At 45.1% G+C, this 24,739-nt stretch overlaps 1 protein-coding gene across 3 annotated transcripts in view; it reads right to left on the reverse strand.

Annotated features, from left to right (window-relative positions):
* Nucleotides 1-24,739, reverse strand: part of LOC140559792 (testis-expressed protein 2-like) — a 42,342-nt gene that overhangs the window by 9,613 nt on the left and 7,990 nt on the right. For all 3 annotated transcript variants that reach the window (XM_072683427.1, XM_072683426.1, XM_072683425.1), the window contains 7 exons: nucleotides 12,493-14,053; nucleotides 8,800-9,000; nucleotides 7,810-8,152; nucleotides 6,986-7,203; nucleotides 6,752-6,895; nucleotides 5,138-5,237; nucleotides 1,461-1,581 (listed from right to left, as the gene is read on the reverse strand). In XM_072683427.1, the coding sequence (XP_072539528.1) occupies nucleotides 1,461-1,581; nucleotides 5,138-5,237; nucleotides 6,752-6,895; nucleotides 6,986-7,203; nucleotides 7,810-8,152; nucleotides 8,800-9,000; nucleotides 12,493-14,028 (2,663 nt within the window). In that variant the 5' untranslated portion in view covers nucleotides 14,029-14,053. The remainder of the gene's footprint in view (nucleotides 1-1,460; nucleotides 1,582-5,137; nucleotides 5,238-6,751; nucleotides 6,896-6,985; nucleotides 7,204-7,809; nucleotides 8,153-8,799; nucleotides 9,001-12,492; nucleotides 14,054-24,739) is intronic.

The raw sequence follows: 24,739 nt of genomic DNA on the forward strand, positions 1-24,739 counted from the left end.
ACTAACGCTCTTGTCGCTGAATGCAATCAATCAAATCCTCACAGCAATGCTCCTCCAAAATCTGGTAGAAAGCCTTCTTCCCTGGACAGTAGAGACAGTTACTGTTTTTTTCATTAGCCATGATTTCAGAAAAATCAACGAATGAGCAGCCGTCCCAATACTTTTGTCCATATAGTGTATCTTCTTTTATACAGTGATGATTTCAAAAAGACATCAAACAGCTGCCTTCGGATTCACAGTATGACCAGTGGTACCTCATTCAAAGGGGTCTTTAACGAATGGTTGAGCTCTGCGGGTCACAATATCATTTTTTTATCAGATTACATTCATTTGCTGTCCAGACTAATCTGATGGAACCAGTGTAATTTAGAGCTAAAAGGGGAAATAACGGTTGGACGTATCCGAGACTGGCCTCAATCTGCCTCTTTCTTTGCTCCTTTTCTTTGATTTAATCCGTTTTTTTGTTCATTGTTTGTTTTTTCTTTTAGAACTGTGCTGTCATTTCCATTGTTTTCTGCTTGGATTGGACCTTGGCCCACAGGATTACAGGCTAATCCTCATAAGGGAGAGGGTAATGAACAGAATAACAAACAATAACATGCACGACTGCTGTTTTAAAAGGGTAACAGAGCTGCGGTTCACCAAAATGAAATTATACAAATGTAAAAACATTTTTTTTAATTTTTTTAATCAAAGTGTCTTTTTTTCTGCTCCCCTTTAAAAGACAGTCCACACTCAACAGGCTCCCGATCTAACGAAGCCTCGCTAAGAAGTTGTCCAGGCGAGATGCAGAGTTACTCACCGAGACAAAGAAAGAGGGAAAGCAGGAGACAAAGCAGAAGAGTGATTATTACACCATAGTAAAACACTAATTAGGCTCAGATTTCTGCAAAACACACAATTAAAGCAACAGTTCTGAAAGGAAACAGAAAAATTAATAAGTAAATAAATAAATAAATAAAATCATCTCCTTCCCCCTAAAAAAAGTCACATGTTTGCTGTCCAATATGTACACCAATAGACACCTAAATCAGGTATGAGCCAACAGTGCAGGCCCAGCCAGTTAATCTGGCCTTGTTTAAGCTCTGTGTTTGTGTGTGTCTGCTGTAGGGCTGGACGATATGATAAAAAAAATACTATATCACGATATTTAAAGAGTTTTTTGTGATACACAATATTTTCCACGATACATGTGTGTAATCACAGACTAAAAACATCAGTATCAGATTCTCCTAAACTACTATTCAGATCCTCTCTGTACTGAATACAGTGATTTCTACTCTATAACATCTGCTGCTCTTCATCTAATGAACCCAGTCTAATTACACTGTTAGTAATGAAACCTGCAGCTGATCAGTGTTCATTAACACTAACAGTCTCCTCCATATGATTAGAGAAGCATGCTGTGTATCACGATACGCTAAAATATTGTCATATTGCCCAGCTCTAGTCTGCCTTACCCTTCTTTTCCAAAATCTCCAAGACCCTCTCCTTCCTTGCCCAAGCGGGACAGGTTCATCTTGGTCTCCAGAGTCATGAGGAAGGAGCCTTTATAGGAAATCTCCAGATCAAACCACAGACCTGGGAGAAGGGAGAGAGAATAATCAAACATGTGACCATATTCACAATCCACACACCCTAATAAAGGGGTAGGACAGTCTATGACATCATTACAGCAGTGTCAGTATGCCTTAAAGATGGTACTGGAGCAATATGGCACCCCCCTCTATACAGACGACTTAGGGCTCCCTCCCCAACCACCACCAAAAAGGAACTTCAGCAGAATTTGGGGTCTAGTGGAGAAGTACTGTCAGAACTGGGCCCAAAGACCCGGTGTCTCAGGTGTGCTTGTGCAGGTATCCAGACCTCCAGGACCAGAATTGCCCACCCCTACCCAAGAGTTATGCAATCACTCATTGAACCCTTGGTAGCACCTTTATTTGGGGAAGTGTGGGGTTCGCTCAGTCACCGTGACTACACTAGATGGGACAAGCATCTCACTGCATGTCTCAGCAAGTCCTGCGTGTAGAATTCTGCAAAATGAGCATTTACATTTTGGATGCATCCTAAAATATAAACGTTTCTGGCACCTCCAGTGCTTAGGGGTTGAACCCTGAAGCGCGCCCCCTGTGTCATAGCTTTATTTTGAAGAAATGACATCAAATAACACTGGAAGAGGATCAGAAATACTCCTATTATTACTAAATAACCAGTAAGACCAAATAACTGAAATTCCAGCACGCCTGACGTCTCCTGAAGGTGCCCTCTGGGTCGTCTCTTATTTCCTCATTATTTCCAAGCTCCCTCTGTCCCCTTTCGTGCCCCTGCTGAGGGGGCTTCTCCACTGACGGACCACCAAATGAGTCTGAGCACTGCGGGGGGCTGGGGGGGGGGGGATTAACTTTCACTACAGCTAACAGAGGACAGAGCATGAGCAAGAGAGCAAGAGGGAGAAATGAATTATCCCAGAAGTCATAGAAAAAGGGGGGGGGCTAAAGCTGGATGGTGCTTGCTGATCCGGGTGGTGAACGGAGGGGGGTCCGTGTCAGCAGGGAGTGTGTGGCTGTGTGTGAGCTGATAGCTTTCATATCCAGCTTTGAGCAGTGTTTTGTTACTATCTGCACTACCTATGATGTCATCTAGTAGGCTTGCACAGTGCCCGCATGTGGCCACTAGAGGGCTGAGGAGTCAAGGGGAGATGTTCACCACAGCCCAACCAGTACAAATAACCAGCGCATGTTACCAGTAGTTTAGCAATAGTGATCTATCCAGTCATCTGTCAATCTATCTAATCATCAATCCATCCACCTATCCATTTGCCTGTCAATCTGTCCATCATAGCATCTATCTATCCACCTGTCCATCTATTCATTCATCAATCTGTGCATCTATATACCTGTGAATCTACCCATCTATCAATCTTTTAATATATCTAACCAACCATCCATCTCTCCATATGCCGGTCAACCCACCCTTCAATCCATATGTCTGTCAATCTATCCATCTATCAATCTTTTATCATCGACCCATCCATCTGTCAATCTATCTACCCACTTATCTTCTTTCTATCAATTTATCTAACCATGTGACCACCCATACATCTATACACCTATTTGCTTGTCCATCCATCAATCCGTTAATCTGTCCATCAATCTATCCATCATAGCATTGATCTATGCATCTGTCCATCTACCCATTCATCAATCTGAGCATCTATGTTCCTGTCAATCAACCCATCGATCAATCTTTCCATCCATCGGTCAATATATCTAACCAACCATCCAAACATCCATCCCTCCATATGCCGGTCAATCCACCCTTCCATCCAAATGCCTGTCAATCTGTCCATCTATCCATTCATCTATCTACCCATCTATCAATCTATCTAACCATATGTCCACCCATACATCTATCTATTTGCTTTTCACTCTATCCATTTATCAATATTTCTCTCCATTCTTCCATCCATCCGTCAATCTGCCCGTCTATGGACGGATCTTTTCAGGCATTTATCCATATGCCCGTCAATCTGTCCATCTCATAATTGCTCTCTCTACATATCTTTCATCTATCCTCCATCCATCCATCCATTCATTCATTCATCTCTCTCCAGATCAGTCTGTTCATATATCTAATCGATGCATTTATTTTTGTATTCGCTGACCAGTGAAAGTCTTTCTACCTATTCATCTGTCCATCTACTCCTCTAGCTATCAGTTTGTCCAACTATCTGCGAGCCACAGATCCCCTGTCCCTCCCTACAGATCCCCTGTCCCTCCCTCCCTCCCCCCTTCCTTCCTTCTCTGCTCTCTCTGAACTCTGCAGCTAAGCAATACTTGGATCCAGATGCCACTAGAGACCTCAATATGTTCACCCCCTAATGACCAGAGCAAAGATTTATCTACAGCACAGTCTTAACAGTTTAAACCTCTAAGTTTTAGTGTCTCTGATCCTGTGAAAGAGCCCCACCTGAGAGGGACACTTCAGGAAATCGGTCCCTGATGTTCCGCTGAGCTCTCCTTCTTTAACTCTTCGTCTCTTGTTTTGCTGCGGTTCACCATGACAGCGCAATTCAATAAAAGCTGAAGTGTGTTTTGTCTCCTGGCCTCATGTCTGCAACCGCCACTGATACGGCCTCATTCTCTCGACTTCCCCTAAACGCCTCAACGTATCTGAGCTGAGCTGAGCAGAGCTGAGCTGAGCAGTCACACTGAGATGTGGTTTAGCAATTGTATTAGTCAGAGGCCAGAGAGAGGTCACAAGACAATGCCAACACAACAGACCACGCGCCACAGTGGGCTGATACAACAGACTGTTTCATAATATGTGTGTGTGTGTGTGTGAGAAAGTGTGTGTATCAGGGTGTGTTTATATGCGGTAGCTCCCTAGATTTAATCCTGGGCTTCTCTGCGTTCACACTGACAAATATGCAATGGAACCACAATTAGGGGTTAAAAAAGCCCACGTATGACCGACAGCTGCAAGTAGAGGCCTGCACAATGCGCAAGTATCTGTGGGTCCTGGACAATCCACACAATAACAAGAGGGTGGGATTTCATTTTCAGCACCGCGGTCATAGCGGGCAAACATCCAGCAGGTTGTGGGTTGACGCAGGCAGGGAAATATCACTCACTGGGAGAAGCAGTGATGAGAGGTCGGGCGCAAAGAGCATGATGGCTCTGCATCTCAGCCATCAGCAGCCGGAGACGGAGAGAGCACAACTGGCCATGCTCCCCTCATCACTGCTGTCGTGATGCTGGCCGGCACAGGTGACTGGTGGCTATTGGCTCAGGCACTTTTCCCCGAGCGCATTGGCTGCCTAGTGATGCTGTTCAAAAAAAGGGGCAGTGACTGACTTTACATGTATCGGAGAAAGCATGTGCTTGTCCTCACCATCCTCCTCATGTTGGAAGCATTGCAGGTGATTGGGGGAGTCCTAGCTGAGCTAAACAGTGCTAAAAGCTAAAATCTAACCCATGGACCCTGGCTTATTAAATCAGGTGGTCTTGATTTCAGTATTAGACCACAACTGCCCTCCCCCACACACACACACACATTACACTGTGTAAAACCTAGCTGGGGAAATGCTGTCTCGCTGTTCACAGCAGGATATAAAAAAACCCTTTCACCGACTCACCTTGGTGATCCACTGAGGGCTGAGAGGCGCACAGGATTCGGGGAGTGCTCACGCCCATGTCCAACTCGGTCAGGGTCAGCTCGTTCATGAAGTAAGGCAACTGCAGCAGACAATTTTTAAAAAGTAGATCAATCAGACTTTACAGGTTAAACAAGCAGGTAATGGTTACAAAAAGAACTGGTACAAAATTTGGGGCAGATTTAAAATAAATGATTTTTTAAAATAATAAATAAATAAATACATAAATAAATATAGGTTTTTATATAAATATAGGTTCTCCAACTCGCCGTAATCCTGACCATCTGGAAACTCAAATTGGAAACTGGAAATTTGAATATACCCTGATCAGCCATAACATTAGTACCACCTGCCTAATACGAAGTAGGTCCCCCTTGTGCCCCCTCAACAAATCTGACCATCGTAACCCTTCTGGGTGGCATCTGCCACCACCAAGATGTTACAGCAGACTGCATCAACACCTCAGCCAGCCTTCTGGAAGCAGGTCGTCAGTGTTTTTCACTTCACCTGGCAGCGGTTCTAATGTTATGGCTAATCGTTGCATTGTTATATTTGACAAACAAAGGGTGGGATATATTATTGTGTGTACGGGGCTGAACATTCACTTTAAGCTGGTGGTTGTGGTTGTTGTTGTTGACCGTTCTGAAACTCTCAGTATTGTATTGAAGTTATTCCCAGGTCAACTGCTGCAGATCTGCTACCAAAGGGCACAGTGGAGCTGATGCGTGCCGGCTATACACGCCGGTCAGCCGGAAACGCCTCTGGAAACGAGGATAAAACAATGCAGACCCAGAGGGCAGAAGTCCAGAGGGCCTCAGTGAGAGCAGCTTCAGTGACATTTGCTTTGTCTTGGTGGTTCTGTACGAGGCCGGGAACGAACCAGGCTCATGGTGGGGCTGCTGTTGCTGCTACTACCGCAGGAATTTTTAGCCGCCTGGGAAAAGTGTTTTGCAACACATACGCAACAAGTTCTTCTGAGTCAAGCATGAAGGGGAAAAAAACGGAAGTGGAAAAAAAGGGTGAGCAGCTGGATTTAGCCAGCAGCAAAAATATGTAGCGGGATTCAGCCTGCTCCAGATGTTTGGGATGCTCTGAAGTGGCAGATACGTGAAGCTTCCACAGAAACAACATGCATTTAATACTGATTACTGAATATGATCCCAGTGTATCTGTACAGATGAGCAGCTTCAGCATCTAACAGGAATAGCATGATGTGCAAGGCATGAGGCTTCCGAGCAGCACCAGGATAAGGACGTACTTCCATACATACTTGAGATGATCCATCATCAAACCGGTCATGCCTTTATAAAAGCCAGCCTCCCATCCCAAATCTTGCATTCTGAGGTTATTAAGTATTTATATGAACATGTGATCTTAATCGCTGTCCTTTCAGCTTCCATGGCCATGTGAGGAAAGCTGCGCAATGAGATTTTACCAGCATGCATCCAGCATGACTGTATGCCTGCCTATACACACACACACTTCATCAGATTAAAGACACTGCTTACACAGATCCACACATGCAAAGGGTTCCTTCTCAGATATCTGTCCCACCTGGGAGTAAACAACGGGGCGGCACGACCCTAACGCACTCACCTTGATTTTACTGAGCTTCATCTGGATCTTTCTGGACACCCAGTCAGCCCAGTGCTGCTCCCTGAGGAAGTCCCACGCCATCCGACCAATCAGAGCGTTCACCCAGCACACAGGCCCCTCCTCGTTAACAGCATCGTTTGGCAACTGATTGATCAAGAGAAGACAGAAATCACTGATTGACACGGTCATTAACACACACACACACACACAAATACAAACTAATCAAACACACACCTTTTTGGACACCCCTGGACTGCTGTGTGGGCTCTCTCCAGGGCTGGTGGTCCGGCTGCCCCCTGCGGGGGGGTTAATATAGCTGGCCATATAGGTGCTGTACTCCAGCAGTGGGTTCAGTTTGGCACTCATACTCGACTCTTTCCGAGGAGCCTGAGAGGACAGCAGCTCGTCCAGACTGCTCCGGCTACTGCTGCGGCTGTGGGACAGCACAGGAGCTGCACACACACACACACACACACACACACACACACACACACACACACAAAATAAATGGACCCATAGAAACACTCCTCAAACCCTTTTCCATTCATTTTTCATTGTAAGTTCTATACATACACATAAAAATTATATATATATATATATATAAACATACACACACACACTATATGTCCAAATGTTTGTGGACACTCCTTCTAATAAATGCATTCATCTACTTTAAAGTTGCACCCCTTGCTGACACAGACACAAAAAAGCTTGTCCAGGCCCTGTAGAGAAGTACAGCCAATAGAATAAATTGAACTATCTGGAGCTAAAACCCCCTGCATTGTGCAAAAAGCATTTGATCCCCAGCATCCAATACTTTTGGGATGAGTTGGGGAGTTGGGGATGATGAGGTGGGGTGGTGATCATCATCCAACATCCTGACCTCACTAACTCTCGTCACCGAATGCAATTAAATCCTCACAGCTCCTACAAAATCTAGTAGAAAATGTATCCTGGACAGCTGATTTTAGAAGAATAAAAGAACAAGCAGATGTCCCAATACTTTTGTATGTATCCAATCTGAAGGGGAGCTAGAGATAGAGAGCTCCTGCACTCACCGCTCCTGCTGACAGGCAGGCTGGCGGTCCTCTTAGCCGTTTCGGCTTTAAGCCTCGAGGCCAGCAGAATTCTGTGGAACCACTCCTCCTTCTCCCTCCCCGTTCTCCCAAACAGGTACACGGTGGGCGGCTCTCTGTCCGAACCCGCTCTGCCTCCATCCTGTGAGCTCACAGAGGAGGGCTTTCTGGGCTCCAAGCTGACGTCCGTGTTCTCTCTCTCTTCAAAAGCCCGGTCTCCTTCTGCCTTGGACATGAAGTCGTCCTGCTTGGCCAGCTCGATGCATATGGGGTACTTCTTGTTCCACACCCGCTTTCTGGCAAGGCCTGGGGGCACCAGGGAGACCTGGAGAAAGCACGGGGAAAGAATATGACGACATCCCATAATACAAACAACGCAAAAGTCACTGAAAGGTTAGCTGATTGCGTGTTGATGTTATGACCCCCTCTGCTCAGATGGCTTATGGGAGGTTCTTGTGCAATATAGCCCAATCAGCCATAACATTAAAACCACCTGCCACCACCACCATCTGACCCATCTAGGCATGGATTCCACAAGAACTCTGAGGGCATCCTGTGGTATCTGGCACCTAAACGTTAGCAGCTGTGTGGGTGGGACCTCCATTAGCATCAAGAAGCCTTGGCCTGGTTCACTGGTTGTCTTTCCTTGGAGCACTTTTGATAGGTACTGACCAATGCACACTGGGGGCATCCCACAGGACTTACCTGATGTTTTGTACCTGCTGTTCTAACCCAGTTCTCTATGCTGGACTCAGATAATCAATGTTATTCACTTGACCGGTGAGTGGTTTTAATGTTATGGCTGGTGTATATTTAGCCAAGCATAGTGTATAGTTAGAGAAACGGCTTCTTTCAGGCGTTACATAAAACAGACAGTGGCCCCGTCAAGCTACCCAGCGGTGCAATGAGAAATGAGGGGACCACCACAGAGTGGAACAGAGTGAGGTCTGCCCGAAACCCCCAAACACACACCTTGCTGTCTGTAAGGTCGTAGATCTTCTGACTGATGTAGGTGACATCCGGCTTGGGCTCGTTGTAGCTCGCTCGTCGGGTGATGTTTTTATTGGGTTTGGAGATTCTGAGCGTCGAGCCATCCAAGCGCACAAACACTGAGTGGGTCAAGGTCGCGTGGTACGTTTCAGGGTCGTAGCTATAAATCTCATTCATCCAGCCCTGCAGGAACAAAGAGAGTCAAAAGGAGTGTCCACGGAGTCACATTCACATGCTCACAGCTACACACCCAATGATTAGTCGATGTGAAACAATGCTCGTGTGGAATTTTATTGCCTATGCCTTCCCGAGGCCTTTTATTATGGTCTATAATGGTCTTGGGTGGTGTTTAGGGTTGGTAAAGTTCCAACAAATATAAAAGGTAGGCCTCAAAAGTTTTGGCATGTTTTTCACTTTTTGAATATGGCCTTTGGGCCGCCAAATTAAATGTCCTCAAGGCCTGACTTGGGCCCACAAGCTCCTCCTTCCAGGTATATTATAGATTATACATTTGATTGCAATTAACAACAGGAGTGTCAGTGAGGTCAGGACGGGACAGCTTGATGAGAACCACCCCACCTCATCATCCCCAACTCCCAAATGCATCCCAAAGGTATTGGATGGAGCTCCACCACCATCATTCCAGAGAACAAAGTTCTTCCACAGCTCCACAGCTCAATGCTGCATCTATGTCAGCAATGGGTGCACCTTAAAGTAGCTAAATGCATTAATCACAATTGGTGTCCACAAACATTTGGACATGCAGCTGAACCGTGATGTGTATCGCATCGCCAGGTTCTTGCCAACACACAGCTCTAGCTTATATTGTCCAGAACCATCCAATTCATCCCAATATCATCCAACACTGTGCAACACCTCGGCTCGTACTAAGCGAAGTTACCTCACATAAAAACCCACATCTTAATGTTGATGTTTTAGACATCAGCAAGTTTCCAACCATCTGCTGAACCAGGGACACACACACCTAGCTCTTGTGCAGGGTTTAAAACCTGTTGTTCCAGCACTATGCAATGACCTCATGCAGTTGGTGCTTTAAAATAAAAAAGCCACGTAATGATCTCTGCTTTGTTTACAGAGGCCATCTAAAGCAGCCAGCGAGGAATGGACGTCAGCCTGATGGGCCGGAGTCACTGCAACGTGATGCCACCAGAGCATGAAAGGCATTCAAGGGTGCGTGTCTGAGCAAACATACACACCTACACGATATCTAGAATTTATATATAGGACGACCCTGTGGTAAAACTTTGTTTTCTACAGAGACAATGGCACTGGCCTTGAACTCTAAGTGACATGACTGAAGGAAATGCACCTGCACTGGTTTCTCCACATTTTCCCCACACATTCATAAAGACAACGGCTCAACCTCTGTAGTTCGATTTAATAGAGACAGACAACCACACCAATACCAACCCTGAGTATCGGCTGATCTGATATTTTGAATATGAAAACTCCAATCCTAAAGCTTTGTGCCTTGATTATCAATAATTAAAGTCTAAACAACATTTATAATGCAGTGATATAAGACAGTATAACTGCCCATGACTGTGTGCCTAGGTAATGTAAGCACTCCCGTGGCAGCAGGCTTTACAATGAACGCTTTTATTTTCTGGCAGAATTCAGATGTGGGAGTCTTGAATAGGATCTGGAATAACGGAGGTAAAGTTGAGGTACAGCACTGTGGCTAGGTGCTTATGACAGGAAAACACCTTTTTGTTTAATGCCAATTTCAAATACTTTTGATGCCCTGGGTATTCAGGAACTTTTTAAAAACCTATTTTGCAACCCAGTCGGACTGCCATTTTTATTTTCACATAGATAGGAACGGAGCCAAAAATAACTGACCTCATATAGATTAAAAAAGTTCATCCCCAAACCCACAATCCACCAACTCATCCCCAAACCCCAAACCCCCCAGCTCATCCCCAATCCCCCCAAGCTCATCCCTAACCCCCCCCCCCAACTCATCCCCAGTCCCACCCCAACTTACCCCCCCCCCCAACTGGATGACGCACCAAGCATCATTCTAGAGGACATTCATCTGCAGTTCCACTGATCCCCAGCTCAATGCTGGGGGGCTTTGTACCCCCCCTAACCCACACCTTAACTAATTGCGGTTGGCCAATTGTTCTCTATTTGACAGTTCATTCATGCAGAAGCCTACAGCTTACAAATCTTTACAACAGGCTGTTTTTATCTGCAGCTCTTCACATGTGAAGATCTGAAGGCCGGTGATGATGCTCAAACTACTCAAACACTCTCACACCCCAACAGGATAGATCTGTTACAGGACCGGATCGGGTTCAGTCCCCACCCCCCCCACCCCCCATTCCGATACACCATACAGTATTTTCTGCTGATTTTGGCCTGATACTGATACCTGCCATAAGATCAGTGCCATCTCCATAAACCACCTTTCTGAGCATTTAGGTTCAACTGAGACACATACCTACCAACCTACTCAAGGTTTAAAAGCCAGTATTCTTCTCACAGGCTGAGCTCATGCTCTAATCACTTTGTGGAATGGCAGTGCTTTCCTAATGTGGTGCCCTTTGGCAGTTAGCATTTGACCCAAGCTTTTTAACTAGATCAACGTTAGCAGTAGTAGCACCACCATCATATTTGCTCTCTCAGAAATGGAAAGATTCATTTTGGAGAAAGTGGGGAAAATGAGCCATTATGTGTCCAGCCTGAGGCCATGCCATGATGAATTGAGGGCAACATGTGCTTCATCACAGGCCTACCAGCAGAGCCCATTCTGGGAAAGAGAATAACAGAGACCAGAACAGCAACAACAATGCTATACTCAAAAAATAATATACGAAAAAATACTACACTAAAATACTTAAATAACTTAAACTTATAGTACTTATAAATAACTATAACAAAAAAATAAATATTGCTTCTCATTTTTCCTCAGACTGGATTGTAGACTAGTGTTGAGCAGTATCCACCTTCTTAATACTTTTTAATATGTCTCAAAATAATACCACGGTATGCGGTATTACCGGGGAGGGAAGAGATTCTGCCTTCCCCCATCCTGCCTTATTTAAAAACCAAAAACTGACCAACTACAACAAATGTGCTCGCAATTTTAAATGACTGATTTAATAAATGTTAAACCGTCAATCTGAGCATTACCAATGCTAAACTGCTCTGTATCAGGAGAGAGAAGCTGCTTAGCATTAGCTAGCTTCATCCACAGCATAACAGTCTGCTCACCACAGAGCAAAGTGATGTCCGTCTGACTGAAACCCCACTTATAAACGTTTAGACGACAATAACTCGAGCGACTGCTGTTGGAAGAACAGCCCCTCCCTTGGTGCAGAAGTGGAAAATGACCTCGTTTCGGCTAAAAAGAATTACATGGGGCCTTGTTTGGTCACGAGCACGAGCTTATCTTTGATGGACAACTCAAAAATGGGCAGTAGGTCAGCACACTTTGGACATGCATGCTTATGATTCAGTCAAGATCCATGCGTTAAGCTTCAAAACCTTGAAGAACGCACGTTCAGATTGGTGGACTAATGCTAAAGACGTCCCCCGCTGTGGATTTATAAGGGACATCAAACAGCAGGACACTAGAGACTTCATTACAGATGTTTAGACAAGTCAGCTTATCGTAAGACGTATGCTGCTCAAGGCTAAAGGACTTACCTTGAACATTCCTGGCTCTTTGATATCCAGAGGTTCAACGCGGCACAGTTCCCTCTGGTGTCTTGCATGTCTAGATGCAATTCCAGCCCGTTTCGGACCCGTTAACCACACTACACCAATGGCTAGCATGAACCCTAGTGCTACACCCAGCAGCATTCCACCGAGGTAAGTGGGCAAAGGTAAAACAAAGTATCCATAGATAAGGACAGTGAGGGCAAACAAAGTCTTGTGTGGAATACTAGGTGTGGTCTCCAAGTCCACTTCATCTTCAACAGAAGTGTTCATGCTCCGACTCGCAGGCATGCAAACACTGCTTCTAGTCTTAGTGTCCGTGCTGTGATCGACTTCCATCTCTGAATCCCCACAATAGTCAAAGTCTTCACTATAAAGCTCACAGAACTCTTCGTCCTCTTGCTTGGCCAGCGCAGACATTGAGCACATGTCCAGTCCCAGAGATGACGGGGAAGGTTTGATAGTCTTGCTTTCAGCAGCTGAGGCCTGCTCAGCTGCCCCTTGGGTTGTGCATTCGCCTTCCAAATCGCCTTCTTCTTCCTTGATGCTGTAGTTGTTGTTGTTGCTCTCCAGGTAACCGTTTAGGCCCGAAAGGCTCGTCGACTCCGAGGCACTCGACGAAAGGGGCTTCGGCCTGTAGATATTGGACGCCTCGTCGCCGATGAACTTGCTGATCAACTGCAAGGGATCTGACATGACTTCGGAAAATCGCCTTTTGGTATCCTCGAAGCGCGCCTCGACCTCTGAAACCTTGAAGGAGAAGGTCCGGTTGTCGGGCGAGGTTAACGGAGAGGATGGGGCAGTTTTGGAGTCTCCCACAGTTGTGGCAGTCCGGGGTTGGGTGAACTGCTTGAACAGTTGCAAGCTGAGGCGCGAATCTGGTGGGCGGTTGGATCCCGCAGGGTCTTGGGCAGTGTCTGTGGACAAAGACTTGACCAGGTTCTTGACCAGTTGCCGATGGCGCAAGGATGGAGGAGCAGGGACTCCTTCCCGAGGTTCCACGTCTGTGGAAAGGGACTTCATGAGGTTAAGAAAGGCCTTGTCCATCGAGGGGAGGGACACGGATTTGGAAGGGGAAGACTCTGTGGAAGCCGATGAACCTCCAGCCCCCCTTGACGCTCCCGCAAAGGCGGAAGACGTAGTGCTGAAATGCTGATCCTGGCTGTTAGCGTTCTGTTGACCAGAGATGGTCGAAAGCCCGCTGGTCTCAACGGGAAGCACGGAGACATCGTTGATAGGCTTCGTCTCTGACTCTCCCTCCAGATCCAGGTCTTCGCTGGCTTCCAAAGCGGTCACAATTCCTTGGCTGTTCACCATTGCGTCACTGGAGGAGTCTGATGGGCCTGCTCCACCCGCTCCGTATAGCTCTTCTTCCTCGTCTTCATCCTCCTTGCCCAATGCAGAAAAATGGATGGTGATGGTCTCTCGGGACTGTGAGCGCTGCACATGTAGTTTAGAAGCAGAAGATGGCTTGAAGGCCGAGAGCGGAGGTCGATCAACATGGCCGCCCTGCCTGCTAGTCATTACGCTGCTCCGGTTGTCTCAGAGCCTAGATAGAGATAGAGAGAGAGAGAGGGGAAGAAAATGAGCTCACAACAACACAGATGGGTCAAAATACTAAAAACACATGAGGGCGACTGTCTGGATGCTCATTTGTTTAGTCTGCAACCATGGCAACTGAGCTCTGATTGGTCAGCCTAATTATAACGTATCCGGAGTTTGAAGTGGGATGATTCTAAGGGTCTGTGCCTGTTGAGGGCCCTAAAAATGTACTGTTCGAGTTGTGGGGCGCAGTAATATTTTTTTTATTGGGCTCAAAATCCCTGGCAGCGTGCTGGTGCACACCTTTTTTTAATCCAGTAAAGCATAGCAAGATACAGCTTTGGTGAAAAGCTTCATGATCTAACAATACCAATTATCCTTACAGAGCCACTCAAAGATACACCGCCTCCTCTTACTGATTTCCCCTGATAGCTAATAATAAACCAGCATCAGTTTATCGATCCAGAGAGCGCTGGAGATCACATTGCACTGAAATCCATCCTGAGATGAAGAGATGGGCATTTCACAATGAGGAAAAGCAGACAGGGCCTGTGTAGGGCCTGTGTAGGGCCTGTGTAGGGCCTGTGTAGGGCCTGTGTAGGGCCTGTGTAGGTACAGGGGAGGGGTACAGGGGAGGGGTACAGGGGAGGGGTACAGGGGAGGGGCTGTAAAAAGAGGTGTATAGATTTGGAGGAGCAGTGTAGGGATGTTTAGGGGATGTGTAGGGGCTGTGAGGAAATGTGTAGGGTTGTGTAGGAGGTGTGTAGGGGACTGTGGGGGCTGTAAAGAGATGTGTAGAGTGTGTAGGGGCTTTAAAGAAACGTGTAGGATGTGTAAGGCATGTGTAGGGTCTGTAAAGAGATGTGTAGGGTGTGAGGGTCTGTAAAGAGATGTGTAAGGATGTGTAGGGGCTTTAAAGAAATGTGTAGGGTGTGTAGGGTATGTGTAGGGTCTGTAAAGAGATGTGTAGGGCCTGTAAAGAGATGTGTAGGGTGTGAGGGTCTGTAAAGAGATGTGTCAAAATGTGTAGGGGCTTTAAAGAAATGTGTAGGGTGCGTAGGGCATGTTCAGGGTCTGTAAAGAGATGTGTAGGGTGTGTTGGTGCTGTGCAGGGCTGTGACTCTGAGCAAAAAGCTTATTTATGAGGGTGTTTTTCATATTCTTTGAGTCACAAGCTGTAATTTCCACAGTGATGCGGTGACCTCTGCCTTCCAATCATCTTCCCACGCAAGCAGATCCCACATACTTCAAACTTCACTAATGCCAGCTGCTCAGTAAAACCCCTATAAACCACATGTGTTCTACTGTAGAACTCAGGCAGTGTGGTTTGAGATCTTTCTGTTCTGCGCTCGGGCACAGCTCGCGGTGGTAAGGATTACGCCAACGTCTCTCTGTAAAAAGACAGCAGGATGGAGGGTTTGATAAATAATGCAGAGAGAATCAGGAGACTTCACATTAGCCAGGTTTCCATTCAACCATCAAGTTTAATTGAAGTAACCAACTGAAAGTTCGCTAATATCAAATGATTCGAATAAAGGCATGTTTCCATAAAACAGAAAACTCACTTCTACTTCATTTTGACACATTTTAATTTGCCAAACACATGATCCATTTGAAATTAGTGTGAAGTAGGGCTGGGCGATATGGCAAAAATACTATATCATGATATTTAAAGGCCTTTTTTTCGATGCACGATATTTATCACGATACATGTGTGTAATCACAGACTATAAACATCAGTATCAGATTCTCCTAAACTACTATTCAGATCCTCTCTGTACTGAATACAGTGATTTATACTCTATAACATCTGCTGCTCTTCATCTAATGAACCCAGTCTAATTACACTGTTAGTAATGAAACCTGCAGCTGATCAGTGTTCATTAACACTAACAGTCTCCTCCATATGCTTAGAAAAACGTATTTTTATCATTCATCACGATACAATAAAATATCGTCATATTGTTCAGCTCTAGTGTGAAAACATTTAAGAAATTCTGTTAATTTTATTTAACAAACACTATTTCCATCTTTTTAATGAAAGCATTAATATACTGCAAAATAAATAAATAAACAAATAAAATGTTGGACATTTGGTTCTAGATTACGCTGAAACCCGCAACTACTTCTTAAATGAGATCCAAATGGCGGGATAGGGTCGGTCAGTTTGCAAGAGGCCAAACCTCAATGACCAGCAGTAATCTAGTAGTTTACAGTGAAAACCCCGCTGAGAAAAGCCTTATTAACCACCTAGCAACACCCTGACCACGATCCGGAACGCCATGGCAACTACACAGAAACAGCCTAGCAACCATCTGGTGAAGAAGAAGGAAGAGAAGAGGAAGAGAATAATAATAATAATAATAATAATAATAATAATAATAAATTATTAATATAATAATAATAATAACAATAATCATCAACAACAACAACAACAGGTTCTGGCTTCCCTCCTTGCTCCCACACTCTAAGCCTAATTGGGTTCTAATGGCTGCAGCATTACAGCACACTGAGACGCTTCAGTAATGGAGCCTAAGAATGATAAGCACTTGCAGACCAAGAGCCCGGGGTCAAACTCCTCACCAAAAGTCATGCTGGGACAAACCTGCCGCCGCTGAGTTAAGGTGAAGGCCTCTCAGGGCAACCAGACGCCTTCATCCAATTACCTTCACAAACTGTTACGAGGGCTCAGTCCAAGAACAGCAAGGCACAGAACACTGCTGCTGCCATGACAAAGTAAACCCCAGCAGCAGCTTCAGCCTTCAGCCCGGTTATATAGCTGTAGGATGAGCTGGAGATAGGCATGGCATCTTCATGTGATCAATACTGAGATCAAGTGCCAACCTGGCCAGATGTCCTAGCAAGTTCAGTCCAAGAGCAGAACTACAATCTTAAAATGTCACCATGGGACCTACACTAGCTACCAGTTTTGTCCATGGGTTCCACGTTGGCCCCACATAACGGGAGGCGTGGGCTAGAGGAGGGGTACAGTGGAAGAACTGTGTTCTCTGGAATAATGGTTGGTGCTCTATCCAATATTTGGGTTGGGGTGGGGTGGTGATCATCCAACATCCTGACCTCACTACCGCTCTGAAGTCGCTGAATGCAATCAAATCCTCACAGCAATGCTGCTGCAAAAAACAAAAACAAAGAAAGACAGAAGAAAGCCGCCCCCGGGCCGGAAGTGACAGTGGATTTCAGAAGACACGATAACTGAGCAGGTGTCCCAATACTTTTGTCCATAAAGTGTAGCTGAACTGAACGTAGGTATACTCTCCCTTGCAATCTGATATACCGCACCACCCTGTTACCCATCCTGCCGATCCCTCTCTAGGACACAGTTTATGGACGGGTCAGTAAAGATACTAGCACCGTTCTGACAGCTCTCAGAGACACAGCACAGAGATCACTTCACACCCCAAACACTCCCCTCACTCTTTAGGCCAGAGCGACAAAAGCAAATTCATTTCAGCGGAATCACATGACTGGGAGGAGGTGGGTGGGAGCGGCTGCTACGTCAGTCCACAGAGAGAGCAGAGTTAGCCGGACAATCACACTATTATACAGCTATAATCAGTCATATACAGCCACTGAACTCTCTCTCTCACCCTCACCCTCACCCTCACCCTCACTCTCACTCTCACTCTCACTCTCACTCTCACTCTCACTCTCACCCTCACCCTCACCCTCACCCTCACCCTCACTCACACACACTAGGTGTACAGGAATGACCCTGTCGCTCTACAGTATTAGTCTAATAATGCTAATTTAACAGCGTACATTCAATCAGTGTATTGCTCTATAATCTTAGTATTACACTAGATATTATTTAATGCTATATATCCCCGTTATAATACTACCTATTCTCACTCTAATGTTTAGTGTAATTATATGCATTCAGTGTCTGAGGGCATATATTCTTAGTCTAATGCCAGCTTTAAGGTATACATTCTTAGTGTATTGCTATAATTCTCATTCTAATGCTACACATTCTTCCTATAGCATTACATATTACTCTAACTCTAGTTTAAAGGTACACATTCTTAGTGTAATTTAGTCCAATGCCATACATTCTTACTATAATACTACATATTCTCAGTCTAATGCTAGTTTAAAAGGTATACATTCCTAGTGGGATGCTATATATTCTGTACTGTAACACTACATATCACTGTAACTCACACTGTAACACTGTAGTTTTAAGATATATATTCTTAGTGTAATGAGATGCGCTTGTTGTCTATTACATATTCTTAGTCCAACTAAGAGTTTAAATGTATATATTCTTAGTCTAATGCTGTATACTTCTGTCTAACTCTGTACACTCGTACTGTAACACTAGTTATATCTAGTATATAGTTATATCACTAGTAATATCACTGTAACTCTAGTTTAAAGGTATATATACTCAGTCTAATGCTACACATTCTTACTATAATATGATATTCTTAGTCTAATGCTAGTTTAAAGGTATACATTCATAGTGCAATGCTTCATATTCTCAGTGTAATTATATACATTCTTACTATAGCAGTATGTATCACTAACGCTAGTTTAAAAGGTACATTTTCTCAATCTAATCTATATATTCTTACTATAATACTACATATTCTTAGACTAATGTTATTTAAAGGTATACATTCATAGTGCAATGCTATATATTCTCAGTCTAATTCTATACATTTTTAGTATAATACCATATATTCTTAGTCTAATGCTAATAGTTTTAAAGGTATATAGTGCTCATACGTTATAAATATTTTAGCAAAGTAAAGGTATGTATCATAAAAACAAAATGAAGGTATATAAGTTTTTTTTTTTACACACACACACACACACACACACACACACACACACACACAACAGCATCTAAATTTAGATCCACCTGTGGAGTGTCAGGTTAATTACTACACTGCCTTAATCTGCTGCCTCTCAGAGCTCATCTCATTAAGGGAAAGGGGGCTAATTCACTGCACAATCCACTTCACATAACACACACACACACACACACACACACACACACACACACACACACACACACACACACACACACACACACACACACATATCAAAGCAGACTGCTGATATCTCAATCACACAGTCGTGAAAGCTCATCAAGTGTAATACACTCTAATGGCTTCAGACAACACCGCAGCTGATGAGCCCAGGCCTTCCAGTCCGGGACTCCATGCCACTCCCGCTGTTCCTCGCTCAGGCAGAAAGGATTGTGGGATAGCACAGGCAGAGGATACCGACGACACGAATGACGTCTGGTTCTCCTCATCTCAGAAAGGTCAGCTGGTTTCAGGGTCAAGCAGTCTTGTGAAACCGGAGTGTTGATACGACGGTACGTCACCATTCACGTGATCAATTACATCATGGACGGGCAGGGTCAGCAGGGGTCAGATCACCAGTAGACACTAACGTACAGCCTACAAACCGAAAGCAGCCAACTGGACCTACTACTAAGACCTATACACAGTCATCAGCCACAACATTAAAACCACCTGCCCAATACTCTGTAGATCGCCACCCCTTATGCCGCCAAAACAGCTCTGCACCAGTGAGCCATGAACTCCACAAGTTATCTGAAGGTGTCCTGAGGCATCTGGCGCCACAATGTCCTGTAGTCCTGTCAATCAGTGAGCCTTGACCCCATGACCCTGTCGCTGCTACACCGGCTGTCCTTCCTTGGAGCACTCTTTTGGTAGGTACTGACCACTGCATACCGGGAACACCCCACAAGACCTGCCTGATGTTCATGACGTTTATCTGCTCCAGAGAGTCCTAATCTATTGGCAGTACTTCTCTACAGTGCCTAGACAAGCCGTGCATGTGTGTGTGTGTTTTTGCATATATTTGTTAGCAACGGCTGCAACTCAACGTGCCTGAATGCATTCATTAAAAGAGGTGTCCACAAACATTTGGCCAGAGTGTAGGTTCATTATGAAATCTGAACTTTGCAGTGTTACGTAACGGATTTGTGGCCACTTCCCGGACCTCAGTCTCAGCCAGAAATCAAACAATCCAGAGTTTCGCAACCACCAGGGCCTCAGGCGGGACAATCCAGCACGCTCGAGTCACTGCCCCGACTCGAGGAGCCCATTCTCCATAGAGAGAGACGAAACCGAGGCTCGGCTAAAGTCATCAATCTTCGCGTTCGCACTCAGGACTGTCCGCTTAATCTGGCCAAGCCGCTCTAATCCCATTCGGCTCACCTGGGCCCATGTTTACCAGCTGCTCAGAGAAAGAGGATCTAGCGTTTTAGAGCTCCCCTAAAGCAGCGCTCCGCAGTCCCGGCCCCAGGATTCCCAGGTTTCGCACAATTTCGTACTTTCCCCAGTTGAGTAATTAAGCCGCTAATGAGCTGAATGGAGTGATTTAGAGCACACACACACACACACACACACACACACACACACACACACACACACACACACACACACACACACACACACACACACACTCAGCACTGTGCAGAGAACAGACTCCCCAGACTGGGATTAGAAAGCACTGGTCTAATGTTTAATGTAGTGTTTACTGGAAGATTAGGGAGGAGGAGAGCTGGTGTTCAAAAGGTACACATGTCCAAAAGTTTGTGGACACCCCTTCTAATGACTGCATTTCACTACTGTAAGCCCCGTAGAGAGTATTGCACAATAGAAAATGACTCTCTGGAGCAGATATACATGAGCCTACTGGCACTATGCCTAATAAATGCCAGGTGCAGGTTAGAGGTGTTTGTGTCTAAAGTTTGTGGACATTTTCTACAACCAATGTTTCTGCCAATATCAAGATTATGGGGGAAAAAAAAAAAAATTATATATATTTATATATTCAGGCCACCCAGTTGCTGCAGTAATAGCTTCCACTCTTCCAGGAATGTTGGAACATTGCTGTGAGGAGGGTTTAACTGCAACCAGCCACACAAGAGCACCAGTGAGGTCAGGTTCGGATGTTGGATGATTCTGCCACTCCTACTCCAGAGAGTCTTCTTACAACTCCTGCTACCCACTAGAGATGCACCGATCCGATATTAGGATTGGTTATTGGTCCCGATATTAACAAAATGAGCTGGATCGGATCCTTTCACTTTAATTGGTCGGTGTGAGACTGAACTAAATGTTTACATGTTTGCAGTTTTTAGTAGCTGCTTGTATGTTTGACCAAGTTACTTATTCATTCTCAGGTTCAGCTGCCAGATTTTATTTTGAATTACGCAAAAAAAAGAATAATAAGATTGATTACTGTTTGTGTGTTTGAAAAAGTGAAGCTACTTATTTTTGGCTGATAGATTTGATTTATTTTAATATATTTTAAGAATATATTAAATATATAAAAATATATATTAATATATTTTAAGTTTGACTCCTTTTTTATTTTAAATTTAAATGCTGTGTCAAGGTCCTGCACAATTGTTTATATTAGTGACAAATTAATAGCATTTTAGTACATTTATATCTGTGTTAATTTGTTATATTTAGTTTTACAAAGTTAGTAAAGTAATGTTTAAGTCAATCTTGATGCCTTAAGTCTCTCCCACATGGTGAGGTATACGGTTTATTAATTCAACAGTGGTATTGGATTGGTATCGTGTATCGACCGATATACAAAGTTCCTGTATCTGTATCGGTATTGGAACTAAAAAAAGCCGGATCGGTGCATCCCTACTACCCACATCTCCTGCTTCGGCGAACTCCCCTGCTCTGCAAAGCCTTGCTGCTCAGGAATCGCCTCACATCTCTACCTTTACCTTTAGGGACGACACGCCATTATCAACAATTGCTTTCACAAAGGGAATTTACTTTGAGACAGCTGCACCTCAGAAGGTAGAGAATACGCACTTTCCAGGCTCCTGTGGCGCCCTCAGAGGCTCTTTTGTAAAGAAACATGATGTAATTCGCTGCAAATTGGCATTAGAGCGCTCCACAGCCCTGCGAACAACCAGAGGCAAGTGTTAAACTGGGGGGTAATAATCTTTCCAATTATGTGGAATAGGCGGCGCAGCTCTGCCAAGCGTAAGAACAATGAGAACGCGCCCAGGCATCGGATAAGGAACAGGGGATTAGAGAGAGGGAGAGAGAGGGAGAGAGAGAGAGAGAGAGAGAGAGAGTCAGACAGAGTCAGTCATCACTTTACCCAAGACTTGGAGAAGTCTGTGCGATTCCACACAAACTGTATTGATCACTGTCCCGATATGCAGTCCATCTGCATCCTGCAGGATCAAACATCCTGACTTAACTAACACTCTTGTTGCTGAATGCAATCAAATCCTCACAGCAATAGAAGTAGAAAGCCGGAACAAAAGAAAAACAACTCTTTTAATACCCTTGATTTCAAAAGAAACAACGAACGAGCAGGTGTCCCAATACTTTTGTCCATATAGCGCAGTGGATTAAAAGGTCAATCAGGACAGGGGACACCGATAGGCAGGACAGGGGACCATCCAGGACCAGGGTCGTGAGCCACTGCTCTGGAGCATGGGGTTGCTAGGACTACAGCCAGGCGAATCTTGGTAAGATACAGGTCTGGAATGGTTAGGCCACGAACAGCACAGGTCACAAGGTCATCCTAATTGGGATCAGCCTTTGTTTTGTGTTATTCGGGGCCCTGGGATCGCCGCACAATGGGGCCTGGGACACAAAGAGAGCCGTATGACAGTACACACAATGAGCCTAGAGCATGGTGGCATTCCACAGTACTGATGTCAGGATTTCGTCTAATCGGAGTCTTACAATCCCTTCGGTTTCCGCGTCTTGTAAAGGCAGGACTGTGGTCATCTCTCTAGTCCTATCTGCACTATAAGGACAAAAGTATTGGGACACCTGCTTTTGTTGGAGTAGAGCTTTCTACAAGAGTTTGGAGCATTGCTATTCCCAGCCCATCCCAAAAGTACTGGATGGAGCACCAGTCATCATTCCAGAGAACACGGTTGGTCTACAGCTCAATGCCGCTGGGGGGCTTTAACCTCCTCTAGCCTACGCCTGGCATTAGGCAGGGTTCACCGTCTAGGGTTCATGTTTATCTGCTTCAGAGAGTCCTATTGTATTGGCAGTGCTTCTATACAGGGACTAGACAAGCCGTGTTGTGTGCATTTGCACATCTATGTCAGCAATGGGTGCGACTATGAATGAGCTGAATGCGTTCATTCGACAGGGTGTCCACAAACATTTGGACATACAGTGTAAACTCAATTGTAACACCCTTAAACGAGCCCAAGGAATATGAATATATATATATATAAATAAAAGGCTGATATATGCAAATTACCTCAGTTCTCATTGGCCATCCTGCCTTGCCCCTTTGTGCTAGATCACTTCAACAACATCAACAGGGGCAGGGATAACTGGTCCCTGAATGTCAGGTGGATATGTAAATGCATGCATACACACACACACACACACACACACACACACACACACACACATATATATAATGATTTCCAGAGTTCAGCAGTTGACTGTGCTACAGTCGGGGAGCCTTAGTGCCGACTGGCTTATCACGGCTGACTCACAGAGGTCACTAAAGTGGTCATTAAGCTGTACAGTCAAGCGGCACACGTCCCGGAAAGTGCTGGAAAAACCTGTTCGCCTACAATGTAAAAAACGCCTCATCAGAAAGACCGTTTCCTTCTTTGCCTCCGTATAAGAAATGAAGGGTCTTCTGGAAATGAGCTTTATTCATCAAACCTTTCCTTTCCCTTCATATCAGACGTCTCATAACAGCAAGACCATCAGGACGCTTAGCTTAACCACTTCCTTTTGTGTCAGCCATTAGCATGCATTGCCTTTCTCTGCAGCTCGAGTGGCTGTTCATTAGGCCGGCAGCGTTTGCAGCGAAGGCCCAGGTGTGAGCCGCAACAAAAGCCGGCGGCCGGAATCAGGTGTCCAAACATTAATTAACGTCCCGCTGACAAAGCGAAGCACTCCAGCGTCCTTTTCACGAGCCGCACGCAAACGGACGGATCGCTGGACAATTAGCCCTTCTGGGTGGAGGCTTTGGTTTCGAATCAGGCTCTGCGCAATTACACCTGACTAGCAGGCAGCCAGGTTCAGAGGTTCACGTGGAAGTAAGCATGATTTAAGCTACGCTGCTCGTTCATTTTCATCATCAGCCTGAGGGCAGAAAGAAATTTAACGGTAACAGATTCAGGTCGTTGTCCCTGTCCATAAGGAATGAGAATTTTAAAAGTATCCAGATCATGGAGAACTAAAGTCCCCTCACTTTCTGGAAATATATATATATATTAAAACTAAGCTGCAAAGAATAGAGCATTTTTCATCTTTGGGACGCCACAACCAACCCAACACATTTAAACACACTCCAATTGGCCATAACATTAGGACCACGGGCAGGTGAAGTGAGAAAAATATTATTATCTTCATCTGCAGTGGCTCCTGTCCAATCATACTGTGATGTTCTAGACGACTGGGTCAGAACATCTCCACCAAAACATCCAACAGGCCTGGTTGGGCTTTTCCTGGTGTGCAGTGGTCAGTACAACAGGTGAACCAGCGGCAAGCTAATGAGTGGCTAAAGGCTAATTGAAGCAATCCATGAAGGCCCCACCTCACAACCTACGGGACTGACCACTACATACTGGGAACACCCCACTAGACCTGCCTGATGTTTTGGAGATGCTCTGATGGCCCAGTAGTCTAGACATCGCAGTCTGGTTCTTGTCAAAGCGTCA

This window comes from Salminus brasiliensis, chromosome 7 (assembly GCF_030463535.1).
Source record: "Salminus brasiliensis chromosome 7, fSalBra1.hap2, whole genome shotgun sequence".
NCBI lineage: Eukaryota > Metazoa > Chordata > Actinopteri > Characiformes > Bryconidae > Salminus > Salminus brasiliensis.